Source organism: Panthera pardus, unplaced genomic scaffold (genome assembly GCF_024362965.1).
Source record: "Panthera pardus isolate Hobbes unplaced genomic scaffold, ASM2436296v1 HiC_scaffold_8, whole genome shotgun sequence".
Classification (NCBI taxonomy): domain Eukaryota; kingdom Metazoa; phylum Chordata; class Mammalia; order Carnivora; family Felidae; genus Panthera; species Panthera pardus.
Window position 1 is genome coordinate 103953482 of NW_026527013.1, and position 25866 is coordinate 103979347.

General features: G+C 34.6%; 1 protein-coding gene across 3 annotated transcripts in view; it reads left to right on the top strand.

Moving 5' to 3' along the window:
* Window positions 1-22036, top strand: part of PHF14 (PHD finger protein 14) — a 208877-nt gene extending 186841 nt beyond the window's left edge. For all 3 annotated transcript variants that reach the window (XR_008420551.1, XM_019443453.2, XM_019443446.2), the window contains one exon: window positions 21835-22036. Coding sequence is in view for 2 of the 3 variants with exons in the window: in XM_019443453.2 (XP_019298998.2) it covers window positions 21835-21909 (75 nt within the window). In the remaining variant the exon portion in view is untranslated. The remainder of the gene's footprint in view (window positions 1-21834) is intronic.
* The last annotated feature ends 3830 nt before the right edge of the window (window positions 22037-25866 follow it).

Sequence of the window (25866 nt, forward strand, 5' to 3'; positions counted from 1 at the left end):
AAGTAGTCATGCCTCTGCTTGAATCTTATCTGACTTCTTAATATCTTTTGGCAATCAATTGGCCATTTCCTCTTTCTTGAAAATGTTCTTATCTTGGTTTCTGTGGCCCATATTGTCCCCTAATTTTCTTCATACAAAACTGGCAACTCCTCAGTCCTGTTAGCTAAATTCTTCACCTCTACCTAAGTTGTATTAACATGGCTTATTGGTCCTTGGGGCCTTTTTCTTCTCTATTTACGTATTGTTCCCTAGATGATTGCAAATAGTCTTATAATAACTATACGTTGAGGACTTCAAAACTTCTAATACCAGCCCTTAATTCTTCTTCCAAGATCTAAATTCATCTGCCCAAATATTTGCTGACATTGGCATTGAATATCTAAAGACTGTCTTAAGCTCAATACTGCCAAAATAGAATTCTTATTTCCTCATTCTTCATCACTCCCATCACAACTATGTCTCCCATAGTCTTTACCAACTTATCCATTTTTGGGTGCCAACAACAGAGGAATCATTCCTAATTACTTTTTTGTTGTTGTTGTTGATTTCCATATCTACCTATCAGCCTGCCCTTACTCTAAACTATAACATACTCTGAACCATATTATACTTTTTACTCCTACTACTACTACAATACTTTAAGACACTTTCATTCTTACCTATCCTCTATTTTCTCTAAATTGCAACCAAAACAAGCATCGAATTCAAAATCAAATCATATTACTTAAATTTTTAAACCCTCCAATGGCTTCTCATTGCAAATAGAATATCCAATATGGCCCACATAGTTGTACCTAACATTTAATATCGTGCCAAATATGCTGACTTTTCTGGTGCATGTGCATGCTGAACTCATTTGTACTCTAAAGTCCTTGCCCGTCTTCTGTAGGTCTGGACATCATCTTCTCACAGATTAGTACATGAGTGGCTCCTTCATATCATTCAGGTCTCAGCCTGAATGTCACCTCTTTAGTAGAGGTATTTTCCTGATTACTTTGTCTAAGAAAAGGTGTGCTCCCACAGTTTGTATCCCTTTCCTGTGTTCTTTCTGCTACATCAAAATTTGAAACTTGTTAGCAGATTATTATGTCTTTCCCTGTTGGAATTTAAGATCCATGAGGACAGTAATGCTGTTTCTCCATCTCCTAGAACAGAAGCTGGCACATAATAGATACATATTCGTAGATAACCAACAAATAGAAAACATTCTATATTGTAAATTTCATTCTTAACAATTATCATTTGTATTGAAAAATTAGGATTGTAGATAGAAAAGAAAGCAAAACTTACCCTTTTTAAGTATTTATTTATTTATTTTGAGAGAGCACAAGCAGGGGAGGGGGATAGAGAGAGAATCCCAAGCAGGCTCTGCTCTGTCAGCACTGAGCCCAATGTGGGGCTCAAACTTATGAACCTGTGAGATCATGACCTGAGCCAAAACCAAGAGTTGGATGCTTAATTAACTGAGCCACCCAGGCCCCCCTACAAAACTTATAATTTTTGTTCTGGTTAGGTTTTGAGGCTAGGTTTTTATTTTTTTACATTTTACAGATAAGGAAGCCAAAACTAAGAGGTCATGTGCCTTTCCCAAGGTCACATCAACAGTAAGTTCCAAAGCAGGATTCAAATAGGTTTGTCTGACACCAAAGCCTAGACATGTACTCATGTAGATGTTTTGGGGAAGAACATCACATACTTGTTTTTCAGTGTAAGATAAATTCAACCCATGGATTATGTGTACACACACACACACACAATGTCACCAACATTTTTTGTTGTGTTTTTGTATAATCTCTATTTTTGCCAACAATTGATTTAAAATCATATTGCTTCATTACGGTCAATATTAATCCATCATGAAAGACAGTTCCACACAGCAACCTAGGAGACATGAATTCTGAATCCAACTTTACTATTAATTAGCTATGGGACCCTGGGGAAGTCAGTTATGTACTCTAAGAATGGCTTTTCTATCAGCATTATAAAAAAGAATAGATCAAATGATCCATCCTCTAAGTAAGGTACCTCCTATCTCTAAAATCTTAACAGCTCTTAGTAGAGAAGAGTGCTCTGAAAAAAAACATAGAAATCTGTTGTAACTTATCTCCATACCTGATTTATCTCTAAATGTGACTTGCTTATGTATCGATTTCCTCTTGGAAATACACATAGTGGACATTTTTCTTGTTTTGATCACTCTCCTCTCGAAATTTAGGGATGTAACTAGAAGAACGCAGATAGAGAATTTAGAGTTGTCTTGAATAATCTGTTGGGTTTTTTTTAACCTATTGTTGATTTTCCTCATATTATCAATAGAGGTCCTCACTGTATTCTCTTATTGTTTGTAAGGGTGTTTCAGTTGATTCCCTGGACATTTCTAGGTATACACAAATACGGTTGGTTTTACTTCCTCTTTTACAACTTTATACTTTGTCTTTCTCTTGTCTAATAGTGTTGGCTAATATCTCCAAAACAAGATTAAATAATAGTGGTATGCGTGTTATCACCTTGACCTTAGTTGGAATGTTTCAAGTGTATGAAGTTAGTGTTTGAGTTAAAAACATTTATATTAAGAAAGTTTAAATAAATTGATAAAATGTAATGTTGAAAACAAACTGCAGGGAGGCAAACCATAAGAGTCTTAATATAGAGAACAAACTAAGGGTTGCTGGGGGGGGGGGGAGTGTAGGGGATGGGCTAAATGGGCGATGGGTATTAAGGAGGGCACTTGTGTTGAGCACTGGCTGTTATATATAAGTGACAAATCCCTAAATTCTACTCCTGAAACCATTATTACACTATATGTTAACAAACTTGGGTTTAAATAAAATTAAAAAAAAGAAAAGAAACTGCAAACTGTAGAAGATATATAATATGATGCCATTCATATAAAATGTTAAAATATAAAAACATACCAGGGAATAAGTAATATCCAACTCAATGTATTGGAAAGAAAGGGGAAAAGGATGGAGAAGGAATACTGAAAGATTAAGTGTTATAAGTTACGGTTATGATTACTGTTATGTTTGCAACATTTATAACAAAAATAATTTGATACCCTGAAGAAACCTGGAGGTGTCTGGTATAAAGAACATAGGTCTGAATTGAAGACACTTTACCTTTCAAGTATATAAATTTCCTGATCACCGGGATCAGCTGTGTTTGCTGTCCTCTCTACCCTGAACATATTGCACGTAATAGGTATTCATTAAATAATTACTGAATGAAAAACTAAAGGAAAGAAAGAAGGAAACACATCATTAACTTTTTATTTTAAGTAAAGCTTAGTTTAAATAAGTCATGTAGATTTATTTTGTATATTAGAAGCCTACAATTTTTCTAAAAAAACAATGTTACCAAGTTTTCCATATGGCTTTTCAGAAGTCAACATAATATTACATATTATTGTGCTGCTTGTGATGTGAAACATGTAACACAAATTAATTTTGGGGTTTACTACCTTTGTATCAGCAGAATAAAGCCCTGCTTCAGGCTACCTACAGTCAGATGGGACACAATGGTGTCACAGTTTCAAATGCCTACTATTACTCAGTTATATTCCTGTTTTATAATTCTTTTGAAATTGAATTTATCAATAAAACATTTCAATCTGTGGTGAATTACAGACCATATACTTTATTTCCTATTTTAAAAGAAAATGGGAAAAAAAGGAGCTGCATTCTATTTATGTATTTTCTGTCTGTGATAAAATACAGTAATTTTAAAATAAGCAAAATAAAATAATTCTTTAAAAACCCTCTCATTGCAACGGATAATTATAAATTTAAATCCCCTGGGTAATTACTGAACCATCTGTATTATGAAAATTAGAACTTTTAAATGTTTAATGGATTTTTGATTGAACAGTATGACTGCCACATAATGTGGCTATGAGATCATTAACTTTTGTCATTTTTATATTTTCAACTGTATAACTTCATTTTTCATTAATCATTGGGTTTTGTCAGAGTCAATTTAATATTGTACTCGGATTTTCTTTTGAGACCCTTGAGTTTGAACTCTCAGCATTCCCAAGAGCCCAGAGGAGTCCTACCTCTAGAGGCTTATGATTCTTCTTACAAATAGAGGCTATTTTTATTTTCTCAAAAAGTAAGCTTTTGTGTTAGTAATTAGTAAAAAATTGAGAAAGCCATGGACCTTGATAATAAATTATCTTTACATGAGTTTATTTGAAGACATAAGAGCAGTCATCCCAAAGTAGTGCAGAATTGTGTGTTGCTCAAAAATTGATTCTTGTGACATTTTACCAATATCCTTTTTGTCCTCAACTATTTCTATTTCCTCATGAGATTTAGGAAATATCATACAACAAATCCTAAATACTGTCATAATATTTGAAAAAGTGAAAAGGCAATCAGTATGTTTATCAAGATTTCTACAGATTATCTTTAGGGAGCAGAATTGTAGAACTGTTTTGGATTTAAAGGTTGTTTTTCAGTCACTTCTGTGAGATAGACTTAGAATCTTTTTGTTAAACTGAATAATTAATGTGGTCAGTAGCCAGTGAGCAAAATTGAGTTATTTTTCAGAATGTATGGGACGCTTTTAAAATGTATTGATCACAGGCAATTGTAATTGTCCCTTTGGTATATGGAAAGAGGACTCTTTGGAGTCAGAGCTGAATTTGAATCCTAGGTTGTCATATTTTTAAGTGTGTGACTAAGAGCCATTCCTTAATGTCTCCAATCCTCAATTTTCTCAATGAGAAATGGGAATGAAAATATTAAAAATACTTATTCTTTCCTGGCATTTGTGAAGATTACATATAATGTATGTAAATACTTGGTATTTGATATGTATACAAAAAGTCAAAAGTATTATTTATTTGTTTCCTGTGCATCTGTATAGTAGTAAATTTATTCATGTAGTCAAGAAATATTCATTAAGAAGCCAAAGTAGGATAGGAATAGCACTAATTCCTTAGGATACTGTGGTAATAAGCAAGACAGAGAAAAATCTTCTATCATGGAGCTTACAGCCTAGTGAAAGAAGACACATGATATGTAAATAAGTAAATGATCCTTTCATTGTGATACATGTTATGGAGAACAATCTGAGTGCTGAGGAATAGCAAGTTTCGTGCATAAAGTCAGAGGACTCCTCATTGACTGACACCTTTATGACAGAAGTAAACTAAGCATACAAAATCAGAGTAAAAGGTGCCATTTGTCTAGAAATCTTTTTCTTAAAAAAAGCAAAACAGTGGCTAAGCAGTAATCTACAAGTTCTAGATATGGAAATGTGGCTGTTATTTTTGACACTGATTATGAAAAACCACTGTTAGAGCATTTTTGTGTGTGGAATTTTCTAAAATAATATTTTTAATTTTTCTTGAAGCAAAATCAGTTTTTAATCCATGAAAAATTAATGTGCCATAGAAGATGTGTTACTGGACATCTAATGAGCTGTTAATTTCCAATAAAACTATGAAGACTAATGGGTTCACTCTGGGGAAAATAGTATTCAACTTGAAATAGAGATATTTGAGGCAACTTAATCTGTTCACTTGGGAGTAAAGTTTTTAAGATTCACTTTCTAAACATAGTTTTATTTCTGAAAGATGCCCTTGATGTTGAATTTACCTTAATACAAGGATAGTGTAAGTTACAGTGAGAAGTATTTGTTTTAAAGATTCACAATACTAATCTTTGGGCATGAGGAAAGGTTTGTTATTTTGATGACATAGCCCACCTCTCTAGAATATTAATCACTAAAAAAAGGCAAACTCTTCTATGTATTATCATGGTCAGTTTTCTTCTCTTCACATTTATATGCCTGATGTACTTTCTCCATTGCATTGTAATTATATGCATGCCTGTCTACCAAATTGGAACATGGACTGCTCTAGGCAGCAAGAACTTTTATCCATCTTTGTTACTTCCAATACCTTGCCTAATGTCCAACTCACAGTCACTGTTCATTAAATTTTTTTACGTTTATTTATTTTGAGACAGAGTACACGTGCACACATACAAGCAAGGTAGGGACAGAGAGAGAAGGAGAGAGAGAATCCCAAGCAGGCTCTATGACAGCAGAGAGCCTGACATGGAGTTCATTCCTAAGAACGATGAGATCACTTCCTAAGCCAAAATCAAGAGTCGGACACTCAACCAACTGAGCCACCCAGGCCCCCCTCATTAAATTTTTGTAAGAGTAAAAAGGGAATAAGATTCTAGGAATAGAATTTATTCTAGCAATATAATTTACTTCAAGAGTTAAAACCATCTTTATAAGATAATGTTTTTGTTTTAGTTTTATTAAACTGAAGTTAGTTAATATACAGTGTAGTTTTGGTTGTGGGGGGTAGAACCCAATGATTCATCACTTACATACACACCCAGTGCTCATCCCAACAAATGCCCTCCTCAGTGCCCATCACCCATCCAGTCCATTCCCCACTCCCACCCCCTCCTCCAGCAACCCTGTCTGTTCTCTGTGTTTAAGAGTCTCTTATGGTTTGCCTCCCTCTCTGTAAGATAATGTTTAATATGAGTCAATGAACAAACTATATTCCAGACTCTTCTAAAATGTAAAGATTATTTGATCAATACAATCAGGTCTGTCATTGGGTTACCAAAAATGAATAGATCAATTGATTGATCTTTAGGTTTTGACTTACTAACATTTTTGCTTTGGTTTGACATCTGTACCCTATTAAGTCAGTCTTAGGTCAAATGGTAACTTCTTTGGAGAAATTTTCTTTGTTAAGCAAGAATACCTCTTTTCCTCTAGATAACAGTCAGACATCATTTTTGAAGGCAATGATTAAAGGTATGAAAATAACATGTTAGTATTAATAAGAACATCTACTACCCAAAATACGACCAAATGAAATAATAAAAACAAATCGTATATTTTACTGTATTACAGTTGAATATTGTTCTAATGGTTGTTAAACTTCATGAATCAGAAAAACATGACAGTGAACTTCACGTGTGAAACATCACTGAATGACTGTATGATTTTACTAGCATTTTTTTACTAAAGGCACTACTTTATAGAGTCTGTAATGAGTTGTTCATATTATGGAAATGCCAAAACCTCTTTATGTATAACTCTGATTACCTCTGCATACTACTTTGGTGAGAAACTTTATAGTATTTAAAACCAAAGCATATTTATTTCTAAATCACCCTAACAAAGATTTTTTTATTTGCTTATCTGTTTTTACTTTTTGTGTTGAGACAAGTTTAGATTTTAAGAGTTGCAAAAATTTTATGGAGAGTACCCACCTTCTCCTTATGTTAACATCTTATATAAACACAGAACAATGATCAAACGCAAATCTTAATATTGTAATACTTTTAAGTAAACTATAGAATTTGTTTGAATTTTACCGGTTTTGTCACTAATGTCCTTTTTCTGGTCCAGAATCCCCATTCATGGGTATTCTGGATGGTGGCAATTATTATCCTTTTCTTGCCTTTCAAACCTTGACACTTTTGAAGAGTATTATTCATTTATTTTATAGACTATCCTTCAATTTGGGTTTGTCTGGTATTTCCTCATGCTTAGATTGAGGCTACCACAGACTAGAGGTGATGTCCCTTCTCAGTACATTATATGAGGGGAAATAGCATGTCAGTATGTATTACTAGTTATGTTAACCATGCTCAGTCAAGTTAAGTTAGTGTTTGTCAGGTTTCTCCACTGTAAAGTTATCATTTTTCTTTTAGGAGTGTAGTTTTAAATCATTTGAGTCTGGAAGACAGTTTGGGGAGTTGTTTTATGTCCCTAGATAACCTAGTAAAGAAAGTGGTTTCGTATTTTTGTCTATTTAGTGCTCAGTATTTTCATATATAATGTGTGGGATTAGATAAGATCTGATAGGAATCTTTCAACTTTAATATTCTGTGACTTAATTACTCTGAGAACTGTAAGCGAGTTAAGAGATGTTCCATACATATCCTAGTTGTTTGCAAATTAGCCTCAAGTCCTTCTTTGATTTTGATGTGGCTTTGAAGATAAATACGTTGACAACTTCCTGCTTAAAAAGGGCATTATATATTGAAAATAACTTAAATTGAGACAGTTTATAAGTTCCTAATGAAAATCTATCTAGATATTTTATTACATATATTTGAAGTTATTTCTTAGTCTGAAATTTGTCAGTTTAAAACATTTACAGTTTATCTGGCCTCAGAAACCATAACAATAGAAGAATTTTAATTACTGAAATATTGTGTCAGCTTTTTATCTTAATACAAATTCTGGTTTTCACTTTGATAAGTTTCATTCAGTGAAGTCAAGTTATGTAAAAAAAAGTTAATATAATTTTCATTAAGGGAGTTTATGGTATTTTTTACTTGTTGAGTGTCTTCTACCCATTCTCTAAAGTAATATTAAGGTTGTATGTACCATTACCATTTATGTAAATTCTGTTTGTTTCTTTGACAGTAATTTGACACATATGAGCTATAACTATCCTTTATTTAGAATATCAAAACTCAGCAAAGGAAATATAAAATGTATTTTCTCTTTCTCTTTTTTTTAAAATTGTGGTTTCAGTTAAAATGGCCAAAGATTATGATTTTTCTAACGGCAGTACAGAAGTTAGTTTTGGTAAAAATTAACCTTAGGGCCTTACTAAGCAAAAAAAAATTTTTTTCTTTTAAAATATATAGTGTTTTTTTAATCTGTGTTGCATCAAACTCCTCGTTGTATTTTGAAGGATAAACAAAATGTTGTCACATCCTACTAACGATGGCACTCTTGGGGTGCCTGGGTGGCTCAACTGGTTAAGCATCCAACCTCAGCTCAGGTAATGTTTTGCTGTCTGTCAGGCTCTGTGCTGATAGCTCAGAGCCTGGAGCCTTCTTCAGATTCTGTGTCTCCCTCTCTCTATCTCAAAAATGAATAAATGTTAAAAAAAATTTAAGAAAAAGATGGTAGTCTTCTAGTGGCCAATCCCAATATCACGGTTATTGCTTATGTTAATGAATAAATAAATATGCTACATACAAGTATTTTCCAGCTTTTATAACTATTATTGCTCAATAAATTCTAGTCATAGTAAACAGTGTATATATATCTGAAAACTTTAATGAGCCAATCTCTGATTTTTGAAATCCAACTTGGAAGTCTTTTGAGTACTATACTTTGGTGATCGCCCTATCTCATATCTTGCATATTTCAGACATTTTTAGACCTTATTTTTACTTCATTTTAATTTGGTAGAATTTTTTTAAATCCCTGGGAATTTAAACCTGTATGTGTATATTTAGGGTAAAAAAATAAAACAGCATAAATTTAGAAATATTTCTTCTCCTTGAGTGTCTGTAGGGAAAGTAGAAGTTTATATGTACTGTCTTTAAATATTAGCACATTTGAGATTTTTGAAATGTTACATTTAGTGAATAGTAGATGATTTGTGACTCATTAAAAAGGAACAACATCAGAATCATATGGGTCCCAGAAGAGGGAGAAATAAGGGTAGAAGGGTTATATGAGCCAATCATAGCGGAAAACTTTCCTAACCGGGGGAAGACACAGACATCAAAATCCAGGAAGCATAGAGGACTCCCGTTAAATTCAACAAAAAAACGACCATCAAACAAGGCATATCATAGTCAAATTCACAAAATACTCAGGCAAGGAAAGAATCATGAAAGCAGCAAGGGAAAAAAAGTCCTTAACCTACAAGGGAAGACAGATCAGGTTCCCAGCAGAGCTATCCACAAAAACTTGGCAGGTCAGAAAGGAGTGGCAGGATATATTCAATGTGCTGAATCAGAAAAATATGCGGCCAAGAATTCTCTACCCAGCAAGGCTGTCATTCAAAACAGAAAGAGAGACAAAAAGTTTCCCAGACAAACAAAAATTAAAGGAGTTTGTGACCACTAAACCAGCCCTGCAAGAAATTTTAAGGGGGATTCTGTGAGGGGAGAAAAGATGAAAATAAAAAGAAAGAGAGAGAGAGAGAGAGCGGAGAGAAAGACCAAAAGCAACAAAGTTTAGAAAGAACCAAAGAACACCACCAGAAACTCCAACTCTACAAGCAACATAATGGCAAGAAATTCCTCTTTCAGTACTCACTCTAAACGTCAATGGACTCAATGCTCCAATCAAAAGACATAGGGTAGCAGAATGGATAAGAAAACAAGATCCAGCTATATGTTGTTTACAAGAGACCCACTTTAGACCTAAAGACACCTTCAGATTGAAAGTAAGGGGATAGAGAACCATCTATCATGCTAATGGTCAACAGAAGAAAGCCAGAGTAGCCATACTTGTATCAGACAATCAAGACTTTAAAATAAAGACTGTATCAAGAGATGGAGAAGGGCATTATATCATAATTCAGGGGTCTATCCATCAAGAAGACCTAACATTTGTAAACATTTATGCACCAATTGTGGAAGCACCCAACATATAAATCAATTAATCACAAACATAAAGAAACTCATCAATAGTAATACCAGACTTCAACACCCTGCTCACAGCAATGGACAGATCATGTAATCAAAAAATCAACAAGGAAACAATGGCTTTGAATGACACACTGGACCAGATGGACTTAACAGATATATTCAGAACATTTCATCCTAAAGCAGCAGTACACACATTCTTCTTCAGTGCACATGGAATGTTCTCCACAATAGGCCACATACTGGGACACAAATCAGCCCTCAACAACTACAAAAAGATCGAGATCATACTGTGCATATTTTCAGACCACAACGCTATGAAACTCAAAATCAACCACAAGAAAAAATTTGGGAAGGTAACAAATACTTGGAGACTGAAGAACATCCTACTAAAGAATTAATGGGCTAACCAAGAAGTTAAAGAGGAAATTAAAAAGTACATGGAAACCAATGAAAATAACACCACAGCCCAAAACCTCTGGGACGCAGCAAAGGCGGTCATAAGATGAAAGTCTATAGCAATCTAGGCCTTCCTAAAGAAGGAACAAAGACCTCAGATACACAGCTTAACCTTACCCCTTAAAGAGCTGGAAAATAAAAGCAAATAAAACCAAAAATCAGCAGAAGACAGGAAGTAATAAAGATTAGAGCAGAAATTAATGCTATCAAAACAACAACAACAACAACAACAACAACAACAAAAAACAGTAGAACAGATCAATGAAACCAGAATCTGGTTCTTTGAAAGAATTAACAAAATTGATAAACAACTAGCCAGTTTGATCGAAAAGAAAAAGGAAAGGACCCACATAATAAAATCAAGAACAAGGGGCGCCTGGGTGGCTCAGTCGGTTAAGTGGCCGACTTCAGCTCAGGTCATGATCTCGCGGTCCGTGAGCTGGAACCCCGCGTTGGGCTCTTTGCTGACAGCTCAGAGCCTGGAGCCTGTTTCAAATTCTGTGTCTCCCTCTCTCTGACCCTCCCCTGTTCATGCTCTGTCTCTCCCTGTCTCAAAAATAAATAAATAAATAAATAAAAACGATAAAAAAAAATTAAAAAAATAAAATCAAGAATGAAAGAGGAGAGATTACAATCAACACAGCAGAAACAAAAACAATAATAAGAGGATTTTATGAACAACTATACACCAATAAAATGGACAATCTAGAAGACATGGACAAATTCCTAGAAACATACACACTTCCAAAACTGAAACAGGAAGAAATGGAAAATTTGAACAGACCCATAACCAGTAGAGAAATCAAATTAGTAATCAAAAATCTGCCAAAAAACAAAAGTCCGGAGCCAGATGGCTTTCCAGGGGAAATTCTACCAAACATTTAAGGAAGAGTTAACACCTGTTCTCTTAAAGCTGTTCCAAAATATAGAAATGGAAGGAAAACTTCCAAACTCTATGAGGTCAGCATTACCTTGATTCCAAAACCAGACAGAGACCCCATGAAAAAGGAGAACTATAGACCAATTTCCCTGATGAACATGGATGCAAAAATCCTCAACAAGATATTAGCCAGCCAGATTCAACAATACATTGAAAAAATTATTTACCACGACCAAGTGGGATTTACACCTGGGATGCGGGACAGGTTCAATATCCACACTCAATTAATGTGATTCATCACATCAATGCAAGAAAAGGACAAGAACCATATGATCCTATCAATAGATGCAGAGAAAGCATTTGACAAAAGACAGCATCCTTTTTTGATAAAAACCTTCAAGAAGGGAGGGATAGAAGGATCATACCTCGAGATTATAAAAGCCATATATGAACGACCCAATGCTAATATCATCCTCAATGGGGAAAAACAGAGCTTTCCCCCTAAGGTCAGGAACAGGAGAGGGATGTCCACTCTCGCCACTGTTATTCAACATAGTATTGGAAGTCTTAATTAGCCTCTGCAATCAGACAACACAAAGAAAGAAAAGGCATCCAAATCAGCCAGGAGGAGGTCAAACTTTCACTCTTCACAGATGACGTGATATTCTACATGGAAAACCCAAAAGATTCCACTAAAAAAATGCTAGAACTGATTCATGAATTCAGCAAAGTTGCAGGATATAAAATCAACGCACAGAAATCAGTTGCATTCCTATACACCAACAATGAAGCAACAGAGAAATCAAGCAATTGATCTCATTTACAATTGCACCAAAAACTATAAAATACCTAGGAATAAATCTAACCAAAGAGGTGAAAAAGCTATACACTGAAAACTATAGAAAGCTTATGAAAGAAATTGAAGAAGACACAAAAAAATGGAAAGAGATTCCATGCTCCTGGATAGGAAGAACAAATATTGTTAAAATGTCGATACTATCCAAAGCAATCTACCTATTCAATGCAATACCCATTAAAATAACACCAGTATTCTTCACAGAGCTAGAATAAACAATTCTAAAATGTCTACAGAACCAGAAAAGACCCCGAATAGCCAAAGCAATCTTGAAAACGAAAACCAAAGCAGGAGGCATCACAATCTGAGACCTCAAGCTACACTACAAAGCTGTAATCATCAAGACAGTATGGTGCTGGTACAAGAACAGACACTTAGATCAATGGAACAGAATAGAGAACCCAGAAATGGACCCAGAAACATATGGCCAACTAACCTTTGACAAAGCACGAAAGAATATTCAGTGGAATAAAGACAGTCTTCAGCAAGAGGTGCTGGGAAAACTGGACAGTGACATGCAGAAGAATGAACCTGGACCACTTTCTTACACCATACCCAAAAATAAGCTCAAAATGGATGAAAGACGTAAATGTAAGAGAGGAAGCCATCACAATCCTCGAGGAGAAAGCAGGCAAAAACCTCTTTGATCTTGGTGGCGGCAACTTCTTACTCAACACATCTCCAGTAGCAAGGGAAACAAAAGCAAAAATGAACTACTGGGACCTCATCAAAATTAAAAGCTTCTGCACAGCAAAGGAAACGATCAGCAAAACCAAAAGGCAACTGACAGAATGGGAGAAGATATTTGCAAATGACATATCAGATAAAGGGTTAGTATCCAGAATCTATACAGAACTTATCAAATTCAACACCCAAAAAACAAATAATCTAGTGAAGAAATGGGGAAAAGACATGAATAGACACTTCTCCAAAGAAGACATCCAGATGGCCAACCAACACATGAAAAAATGCTCAACATCACTCATCATCAGGGAAATAAAAATCAAAACCACCATGAAATACCACCTTACACCTGTCAGGATGGCTAACATTAACAACTCAGGCAACAACAGATGTTGGCGAGGATACAGAGAAAGAGGATCTCTTTTACACTGTTGGTGGGAATGCAAGCTGGTGCAGCCACTCTGGAAAACAGTCTGGAGGTTCCTCAAAAAATTAAAAATCAAACTACCCTATGGCCCAGCAATTGCACTACTAGGTATTTATCCAAGGGATACAGGTGTGCTGTTTCGAAGGGACCCATGCACCCCCATGTTTATAGCAACACTATCAACAATAGCCAAAGTATGGAAAGAGCACAAATGTCCATTGATGGATGAATGGATAAAGAAGATGTGGCTTGTATACACAATGGAGTATTACTCGGCAATAAAAAAAAAATGAAATCTTGCCATTTGCAACTACATGAGTGGAACTAGAGGGTATTATGCTAAGTGAAATTAAGTCAGTCAGAGAAAGACAAAAATCATATGACTTCACTCATATGAGGACTTTAAGAGACAAAACAGATGAACACAAGGGAAGGGAAACAAAAATAATATAAAAACAGGGAGGGGGACAAAACAGAAGAGACTCATAAATATGGAGAACAAACTGAGGGTTACCGGAGGGGTTGTGGGAGGAGGGATGGGCTAAATGGGTAAGGGGCTAAGGAACCTACTCCTGAAATAATTGTTGCATTATTTGCTAACTAATTTGGATGTAAATTAAAAAATAAAATGATAAATATAATAAAAAAAATGGGCAGAGGATCTGAAGAGACATTTTTTTCAAAGAAGGTATACAGATGGCCAACAGATACATGAAAAGATGTTCAACATCACTGATCGTCAGGGAAATGCAAATCAAAACCACAAAGACCACTTAGTATCAAAAAGACAAGAAATGGGGTGCCTAGGTGGCCCATTCGGTTAAGCAACCAACTCTTGATTTCAGCTCAGGTCATGATCTCATGATTCGTGAGATCAAGCCTCTTGCTGGGCTTAGCGCTGACAACACAGAGCCTGTTTGGGATTCTCTATCTCCTTCTCTCTCTGCCACTACCCCACTTGCACTCCTTCTCAAAACTAAATAACCTAGTGGGGAAAAAAAGACAAGAAATAGCAAGATTTGGCAAGGATGTGGAGAAAAAGGAACCCTAAAACACTGTTGGTGGGAATGTAAATTGGTGCAGCTTCTATGGAAAACAGCATGGAGTTTCCTCCAAAAGTTAAAAATAGAAAAACCATACAACACAGTAATTTTACTTGTGGGTATTTACTCAAAGAAAAAAACAATAGTAATTCAAAAGATACATGTACTCCTATGTTTATTGCAGCATTATTTATCATAGCCAAGATTTGGAAGCAATCTAAGTGTCGGTGGGTAGCTGAACGCATAAAGAAATTGTGGTGGATAAAGAAATTACGGTAGAATATGTAACAGCATAGATGGACCTAGAGAATATTATGCTGAGTAAAGTAAGACAAAGACAAATACAGTATGATATCACTTATATGTGGAGCTAAAAACAGTGAAGCAGAAACACTCCTGAATAGAATAAACATAAGTGCCAGAGGGGAGGGGTGTGGGGAATGGAAACATAGGTGAAGGGGACAAAGAGATACAAAGTTTCAGTTAGTTATAAAATAAGTCATGGGGATGAAAAGTACTGAATAGGGAATATAGTCAATATTTTAGTAACTTTGTATGGTGACAGATGGGAACTATACTTACTGTGGTGAGCACTGAGTAATATATATATAGTTGTCAATCAGCATGTTGTACACCTGAAACTAATATAACATTATGTCAACCATGCTTAATTAAAATTGATAAGTAAATAAAAACATAAATAAGGTACTACATGAAAAAACATATAAAACTTTTGCTATCCTCACTTGAAAATATATTTATGTTGGACCATTAAAGAATTTGAGATATTTTTGTTTTGTTTTTCTGTAATCAGTGCTGACTGCATACCAACTTACAAAACTGAATACTTCAAACCAAGTAAATATCTTTTAAAGCAAAAATGTTACAAATGAAGGTGAGTTATCAAGGTAGGGGCATCTCATGCAGAATCTAGCATATACTTCTATGCTTATTTCTCAGATATTAGACTTCTATAAGAAGATTTTTTCTAATCTTTAAGACCATAAGCTCCATATGAAGAGGATAGTGGTATTTTTAGCCCTAGAAGGTTCATATCTTAAACGTACCTGAAATATCTAAAAATTAATGTTACAGAAATTGTGCTTTTTATTCATGTTTATGGGAAGATATAAGGATATAAACTTATAGAATAGGGTTTATGTTCATTAAGAGCCTACTCTTGCTCACACTTACCATCCGTCATTCATTTCCTTTCTTTCCTTTCTGCTAGCTATTTTGCCTGACTCTCACCTTTCACTCACTGATCTTCATTTCCTTTAATATAAATATACCCTCTCCAGATGGTTGTGCTAGTCCTGAGGGTCTTTCTGGCTCTGGGAAACACTGGAAAACCCAGTGTTTTATTTCTAACTTCCCCATTTCCATGCTACCAAAAGCCACCACAAAGTAAAACATGACAAGACGAACTAAAGACTCAGAAAAGCAAACCTAGTCCATTAAATTTGTTCCACAATCACAAATCGGAGATAAGTGATTGCTTAACAAATGAAACAGAATTGTTCATGTATTCTCATACATGAAATCAGATATTCATTTCTGCCCTTTTATCTGTTTTACTTGCTATTAAAATAAAGGATATGATTTTATAATATTAAATTAAGGGAAATTTCCTTGGTTATTTCTTTTCTGAACCACTAAGTAGAAAAAAAGGTAGAAATTTACTTACAAGACGTAAGTATTTGAGCTAGGTTTACTAAGAACCTCCCCAGTTACTTTAATTTTATAATATAGCCCTAGACTTTCTAATTAAATATGCAACTTCTGTCATAAGAAAAAAAAAAACCATCGTATGCTCTTTACACTATATTTAATTAAGCATTTCTTGTAAGTTCGTTTCAGTATCTATCATGGCCCACTAAAGTTGGATTCAGTTATAAAATGGTAGATTAATTACCTTTTGTATTAAATGAAATAAGAATCTCAAATATGCAAAGTCAGGAAATTTAATTGTGGTCTTCAATTGCTTATTCAGTGCATTGGAAAACTGAATGCAGAAGTACAGAAAAAAGAGCCAAAGGTTGTTAAATGTAGCACATCACACACATCTTGCACTTTACTTAATGATCCAAGTGTTTATTACTATGAAGGAAATGCACCATTTAAAGAATTATGGTGGAATTGTAAAACATTAAAAACTCTAATTAATTTTAGTCTGAAGCATGCAGCGTGCTCATTTTGCCTAAAACATTTTCATTATCATCAGTATTTTTCCAGTTATTAAGATAAATTTTTTCTTCATTGTGCAGCACCAGCACATTTTCTGTATTAAAAGCATAATCTTAAATGCTGTTGAGAATTATATCTGGAACATACTTTAAGTAAATAAAAGACAGCAGTTTTTGACCATAGATTGGAAGAGTATATATTGCTTTTTGATACCTATTCTATAACTAATATAACAGATTAAGTGTATATCTTTTTTTGTCAAAAGCCATAAATATATATACACATATATATTCACTAACATTTTTAAAAAGACCATTGTTAAAGCATAAAGATAATTTTGACTATTAATTTGAATCCAACTACAATAACTCTCGGATTAGCCAAAGGAATATTTAAAATCTAAAGATAATACAAGAAAATAGAAATAGGTTAAGTTAGTGCTTAGCTGCACCTCCTCACTTCATTTTACTGCTGTACTACCATGTATCTGTCTGCTATAAGTAAGAAATTCAGTAAAGTGAAAACAACTGAAATTCTCTTTGTAAACATTGACCTCCACTATGCTTATTTCTGGAAATAGTTCAAAGGGTGAGATTATAAAGGGATTTATTTTAAAAAAATCTTATGTTTTCTGTTGGTAAAAGTAATCCATAAGTAGAAAAGAAAATATATGAAAGCATAAACAAGGAAATAAAAATTAAGAACATCACCATTATGAACATTTGAGATACTTACGAAAGGAATTTTAAGTAGAACAATGGAAAGCAAACTGTTTTGGCTGTGTATTTTCAATGTGAGCAGCTATAGGTGCCTTGAATTTTTTTCCACATAAAATCTTTATATATACGTGATACTTACTTTGAATGCAGAAAACCTTTCATTGAGTCACCATTTATTAAATTGCTTTTTGAAATAATTTTAGATTTAAGAAAAATGCAAAAATAGCACAGGTAATTCCCATTTGCCCTTTATCCAGCTTGCTGAAGTGTTATCGATTTTTATAACTAAAGTAGATAACTGAAACCAGGAATTAACATCAAGACAATACTATTAACTACTGCATAGACCATATTTAAATTTTGCCAGTTTTCCCACTAATACCCTTTTCGTGGCCCAGGATCCCATCAGTTTTTAATCATCATGTTCCCTTAGTCTTCTCCCATCTGTGACAGTCCAAACTTTGTATGGTCTTTGATGACCTTGACAGTTTTGAAGACTACTGTTTAATTATTTTATATAATGTTTATCTGATGCTTTCTCATGATTAGATTGAGATTATGCATTATTAGGAAGGATACCACAGACCTGATGTGCCCTTTTTAGTGCATCATAGCGAAGGGTTAATTACTGTGAATAAGTATTACTGGTGATATTAACCTTAATCACTTGGGTATGGTGGTATTTGACAGGTATCTGCATTATAAAGTATTTATACGTTCTTCTTTAAAGATAAAAACAAACAATGGGGAAAGTTGTCCCTTTGTATAATACTACTTAAAGAGAAATCACTTACAATTTGGCTGTCTATAGGGTTAATAGACTAATTTGAGTCCAAATATTACCTGAGCAGTAGAAATTCTAGCTGCTAAAATAACTGCCCTTTTTTTGGAGTTGGTTATCTCCGAAGAGAAAGAAAAAGCAGGATGGATTGGTTTTATTAATTGGCATCAATTCTTTGAACTATTATGAAAACCAAGACAGTTTTGTAAATAAGGAAAATTGAGGGTGCCTCTGTTCCAATTGATAGTGGAAGCTTTAATAGCATTTAAACAAAACCTTGCAAGTTTTATTCATTGGTAAGAGAGATTTAGTTTAGGTAAGAATGGCAGTGTTTTTACTGTTAGAATACTTAGTTTAGGTAAGAATGTTTTTGCTGTTCTCTGTTAGAATAACTCCCTCAGTCTTATGTTACCACCAGGAGCATTAGACCGTAATCCCATGGACCGTGTATGCCTAGACATTCTCATTCTCATTACTACAACAATGCTGTCAGTGTAAAAAGAGCAAGAAGGCTAAAGAACCGTCGTCAGTCATTTGGCATTATGGGTTGTTGTTATGTGAGTGGGTATTGAAATTCCACATGTAACTAGCAGATCTGCAGGGTGGTTACAATCAACATGTTTTCTGGAGTATGAATTAGCAAGCTTCAGTGTTAAGAGGTAAACCTGTCTACACTTTCCAGTGGCCCCAAAGGGTACATTTTCTTGCTGGCTGCTTCAGAACACTTTGTGAAACAAATGTCAAAATTGTCAGGACTGTCACTAAGAAAATGATCCGTGTAGTAAGGGTCTTCTTTTGCTGGGAAACAAACAGATGTCTTAGCAAAGAGTAAACAAAAACGTGCCATTTATGAGAAGAAATTTTTTACTGCCATTAATATTCAGTAGTGAAGAAATACTTTTTGGTAAGAAGCTTCTATATTTGCAGTTTCATTCATTATGCAATCATTAGTCAATGATATTTGATTTGCTGCGTGAGCTATTTCAATGCTTTTATTAATCTTGAATTGCTTATAAAGTTCTTACACAAATTAGCACTTGTAAACAAACAAAAAAAATAAACCAACCTCTAAAATCCTTTATGGAGGTTTATTGTGTCTAAATCTACTGTTTTTATTTATAATGATAAAACCTGTTGGAATGCTTGGGTGGCTCAGTTGGTTGAGCATGTGACTCTTGATTTTGGCTAATCTCATGATCCCATGAGATTGAGCACCATGTCAGGCTCCGTGCTGAGCATGGAGCTTGCTTAAGATTCTCTCTCTTCCTCTGCCCCTCTCCCCTGTCCTCTCTCTCTCTCTCTCTCTCTCTCTAAGTAAAAAAATAAATAAAAGCTTTTATTGCTATTTTCATTATTTTGATGATGTTCTACTATAGCAATTACAGTGTGTTATACTTTAGCAGTTAGGGTTAAATGCCTTTTCCTCCCCTTCATAATCCTTTTCTTCATCCAAATCACAGTTATCTTTGTACAGAGGAAAAAGGAGATAGGATCTTGTTACCTATGGAAACGGTTTAAAGGCACATAAAGGCAAGATCATGTAAGACATGTCCTCAGCATAAAGAACAATGTGGAACAATTCTTCACCTGTCCTGAGCAGGAGGCAATATTAGAAGAGACATGCATTTATAAACTATGGTTGACCTTTGAATAACATGAGAGGGCTAGGTGTTCCAACAACTGCATGTGACTTTTGACTACCCCCAGATTAACCAATAGAGCTTATCATTGACCAGAAAAGCCTTACTGATAACATAGTTAATTAACACATATTTTGTTATGTATATTATATACTGTATTCTTATAATAAAGTAAGTTAGAAAAGAGAAGATGTTGAGAAAATCAGACGGAAGAGAAAATACATGTATAGAACTGTACTATATTTATTGAAAAAAATCTGTTTAAATACATAAATTCAGTGCTACCTAGCAAAAAATGTCTTGCCACCTTTACCTGCTAAATTAACACCTTCTGTCAGTGTCTCACATGAAGAAGACAGCGGAAAGCATAGAGGAAAATTTGCTTCTGTTAAGATCTAATCAAAATGTAATCTCTAGAAACTCTTGCCCAAAAGTGGAAAATACCTGTTCAAGAGTCAATCAAACATAGTATCTCTGTTCAGTAGAGATAAATTGGGGAAAAAAAATTAAAACAACATACAGTGACTATTATGGTTTGAACACTATATTAAAACTACATTGCCAAAATGACATTCAAAGCCCCATCCCTTGTATGCAACATATTTATAAATGATTCAGATTGGTTTATAATATTGGTAATTTCTCTACTTTTCTAATGTTGACAAAGTCTAACTCACAGATGCTGTTGAACCTAGAGACAAAGTATATAAAGGAAGCCTTCTCCACCTTAATATTTATAGGCAAGGATGTGGTTTTTCATGGGAAAAAAATTATACTTGAATTTCATTTATTTAATAAAGTCAGTTTACTAAGAGCTCAACAATGATTGAATTTGGTTTTATAAGATTCTGAGATAAAGAGTGATGTATTTGGTGACACTGATAATATTACTGTTGTCTAGAGATACTTAAGAAATTGCTACCTATGCTTAACTCAGTAGACAATGCTTTTTAATTTCAGTTAATAAAAATGAAAGTTCTCACTTGATAATTATTAGAAACATTAGGAAAGCAAGACTGCTTTGTACCTGGCATTGTTGAAGGAACATAGATGATGAAATGGGTTACAGATTGTAAGGTGAAATATTTTTCCAGACTCTCATTATTTATACTTTGGAGGTCGCCATTTAATATTGAACACAAGATGCACTTCATTCCTATGGAGACAGACATTACGAAGTCACTTCATTTATTCACCGTGTTCCACAGGACCCTGCTATGAATTATGAAGCCACACTTAGAATTGAAACTGTAGAAGACTGTAAGCATTCGATAGACTGACATGACCATGTTTCCTATTTTAGAGCTGACTGATCTTCAGATAACATATGGTGGTGCAAGTAATTGGAAAATTGGCAGGCCTGTCAAGAAAGCACGTTAGAGGAGACAAAAATGCCATGCTGGAGCACATAAAGTGTCTCAGAAGTTAAATTTACTTTTATCAAACAGTGAAGTAAAAATACCTGATTCACCCCCCTAAAATGGATACTTTTTATGGGCAGGTGTTTTCAAAAGTAATTTGAGGTCATTAATAAAATAAGTTGCTTTTAAGAACACACAGAAAAGTTTAGTCCACGTGAGTGCAAATGAGCACCCACTATAAATATTTGAATGTTACATAATTTTACCGTTTTGTTTCTAGCCTCTTTTCTAGGATTGCCAGAATCACAGCAGTTAATTCTTCAGAGAAATAGAATTAAAATGTATTAATTATAGCTGATAAAATGCCCTAAAGTTTATATTTTAATGTTTTCTAAAATTTATTTCGCAGGAAGATGAAAATGAAGCTGAAAGAAAAAATATATCTCAGGAGCTCAGCATGGAACAGAAGAATCCAAAGAAATAAAGGATTTTCTGTAGTGTTTTGAAAAGTTTGCCATTTATGTAGTAGCAGATAAAATTTCTAATTGTAAAATGTTAAATTGTAAAATCTAATTTGCAAAATGTTCTCAATAAAGTCATTGAAAATGAAATAGGACCTTGTTCTTGGAATCTATATGTTTTCTAAAGCAATTTAAACTTTTAATAAAGGACCTTCTAAAAATACTAAAATGAAATCTGAGAATGGAGACAGAATTTTCTCTAATCCGTAACCTATAATCTGTTAAGTATTAATACATCTGAATGACCTCAACAAAAAATCTCTCACAGTCATTTTTCCCCTTACTGGGCTCTATTGTCTTCTTCAGGGGCATTAACAGAATTCCAATTATGAATATAAAGAAAAGACACCATGGTTCAAAAATCAACAGCAAACACATGCATGTGAAAACACTTAAAACCAAACAGTGCCACCAGGTGAAATATCATTTTGGGATTTCATCAACTCATGTATGACATACTACTCTAGCATGGCAAGTAAGGGTTAAAAAGAAATAATTTAACATTCTCTGCAGCCGAAGTAGTACCATGACTTTTACTTCACAAAATACTAAGGACCTACTATTTGCTGTGCCCTGCACACTTTCCTGGATATTTCAAGAACACTTTCCCATCTGTATTTCTTTGGCTTAGAATTTTCTAAAATTCCTTTGATACCTATCTTTATCAGGATTTTCATAACCAGCCATTTTACTTCCCCTGGTTCTGATTTTTTAGCTATCATTTACCAACTATAGCAGGAACAATGAATCGACTTGCTGTTTGCAGAGTCAGATGTTTTTAGCAGATGTCTTTGTTTGAGGATTTAAGGCAGAGTTTTTTTAAAAAGAGAAGCATAACTTGGGAAGGCTTGTAAGAGAATGTCAGCATACAAGTTCTTCCCTGTGAGAGTGGAATCTGCGTACTTGCCCTGGAGCCACAGTTTGACCACATGCATCTGACAAGTTCAATAAAGGTGTGGCAGTGGGACATGCTGACAGTTATGATACAGTGAGCTGAAATGGGAAAAACTACAAGCAGGCAAGACATTAAATTCACTGATACATAGCCTCAAGTAACGTAACCGTGGGTATCAGGAAAACAGCTCTATCCTATATACTAGAGTCCTTGGGTGAATTTTGGAACAAAGATTTTGAGGCAAATGGCTGAGAAGGCAGGTTAGAGTCTAAAGCAGGCCTTTGCAACAAGCAACTATACAAATTAATTTGACATTTCCCCCCATTTTTTTCTGTTTTTGAGTGAGACATCAGTGTATTTCAAAATACCCTATTCACATAGATTGGAATTACACTACTAGTGTCACTTTTAAAAAGAAGCAATAATACATGATTCATAGCATTTATTTTGATGTTGCAGGTACTATACTAAATGCTTAGTGTACATTATGCCACTAACCATCCCTGTTAAGACATAAGATGGTTACTGTTATTTTTTCCCATTTTCCAGTGATCAATCCGAGGTTTAGACGGGAAATAAGAGGAAATAGGTAACAAACATTACGTAGCTTGTAACTGGCAGAGCAACACTTCAAACCCAAGCAGTCTCACCCAAGAATATCACATGTAATTACTGTGGAAACACCTGTTAATACCGTACCTCTTTCCATCCACTATCTTCCCCTAAAATGTACAGTCTTGCTTATTAGCACCTCATTCATCACCTGCTACTTCTTTAGTTATTCCTCTTCCCCAACTTCTTAGCCATGCTTAATTTATTTTGAAGACTTTGGCTTCAGTGAAATAAGTGAAACAATTTTAACTACCATTTCACCTGCTCCAAAACACAAGAATCCTGCTTTATCTTTTGTAGATTAAGTTATGATGAAAGAAGTATAAGAGCAGCTTACTGCTTCTCTATGGTTTTTCAGTAACTTTCTGGCCTTTTTTTTCTCCTTCGGTACATTGTGAGTGCACTGCCATCTGGTCTCTTAATTAGTTTCATTTCTAAAAGAAGTTACTGAGTAGTATGAGAGGCACAGTGACCCTGAGCCGCTGGACGGGCATTTTAAATAGAAATATTTAAGTGATACCTTTGACTATTTAAAACCCCAGTTGCCCTTTTTAAAAAAAAAATTTTTTTCAAAAAAACACACTCCTTGGTTTAGGACAGCGAGTGATTAAGTAGAATCACAGTGAATTTTCTTTAGGGATAATTTGCCGTATGAATTTCTCCACTTTTTAGGGTCCATACATTCATGCCATCAAGACATACCTATAAATCCCGTTGTAACCCAAATAGGTTACCCATGTTATGTAATTCATTAAATTGGTCACTTTGTTTGAGTCAGATTATGCATATTATATATTTTTTTAATATTTTGTAGAGTATTACATTTTGTATTAGCTCAGGCTGCCATAACAAAAGACCCCAGGCTGGGTAGCTTAAATAACCGAAATTGATCTGTTTTCAGTTCTGGAGGCTGGAAGCCCCCAGTTTTAGTTTCTGGTGAGGGATATTCCTGGCTTACAGGTCGTAGACTCACTGCATCCTCACACGGTCTTTCCTTGGGGCGCATGTGAGGCAAGAGAGCAGGCAAGCTCTCTGGTCTCTTCTTAAGAGAACACTAATCCTACCATCAGGAATCTAACCCTATGACCTAATATAACCTTAATTAGTTCCTTACTCCAAAGGTAGCCATTACTGAGGGGTTAGGGCTTCAACATACGAATATGAGGGGTTGAGGGGCCACATTCAGTCTGTAACACATTTAAGTAAGTCCAAGTGCCTCTCTCCATGAATAACTATTCTAGTTGTTGAGAAGCACTAGAGCCAAGTCCCAGTGAAACTGTCTGTGACAGTAGGGATTATATATAACTAGTATTCCACCTGCTCCAAAACATGAGTGGAAGAAAATAATAGAAATGTTAATCATTTGAATACGACCTAAAAATTGATTTCTAAAGAAGACAGACCACTGCAAAATTATATGTACCCATTTTCTCTCTATATATTCCCATTACTCAGCTCATTTCCTGACTCAGATGTAACACTGCCACTGTAAGTCAGCCTGTGACCAACAATAGAGAATATTTAAAAGACAAAATGCCTGTATAATCTCCACCTGCTCAACTGAATTGTACTCTTCATGTTAGTGATTGGGCTATATTTCTTCACATCTTTAGAAAATTTAAAAATAAAGCAACTTTAATCAGTACTTTTCTCTATCATACTTATGACCAGCATTATTTTTTAAACTGTATTCAGAATTCTACTCTTTCCTCAGATCTATGAAATAAACAGCAGAAGTAGGAAGAGGTGTGAAGCTGTTCTCAAGTGGAAATTGCTGAGCACTATGATGCCCCAGTTCTAAAATTTCATCCCATAGAACTTTACTGGAACTTTCTATATATGCCATGCACTGTGTATTACCGGGAATTCAATAACAGACAAACTCCCTCTGCTGTCACGGTCTTGAAATTCTTAATACTTTTAAAATAAGGGCCCCCACAGTTTTACTCTGCACTGGGCCTGGAAAGTACATAGCAGGTACTAACATGTACTGATTTTACTCTTTAAATCAATTGTATTGAGTATAGTTTACATATAATAGATATGCAGTTCAATAAGTTTTACATCCCATAATCACCACTCTAATCACGATATAAAACATTTCCTTCACTCTAAAAAGCTTTCTCATGCAGTTCTGCAGTCATTCATGCACCCCTATTATAACTACCAATCTGCTTTCTTTCTTGACTCGTTTGCCTGTTCTAAAGTTTCAGACAAGTGGAGTCATGTCATATGTATTCTTTTGTGTCTGGCTATCTTCACTCAGCATAATATTTTGAGAGTCGTCCAGATTATTGCATGAATCAGTAGTTTTCTTCCTTTTTATTGCTGAGTACTTTTTCATTGTATGGTATACCACAATTTGTAGATCCATTCATCTGGTGCTGGACATTTGAAGAGCTATTATACAGAA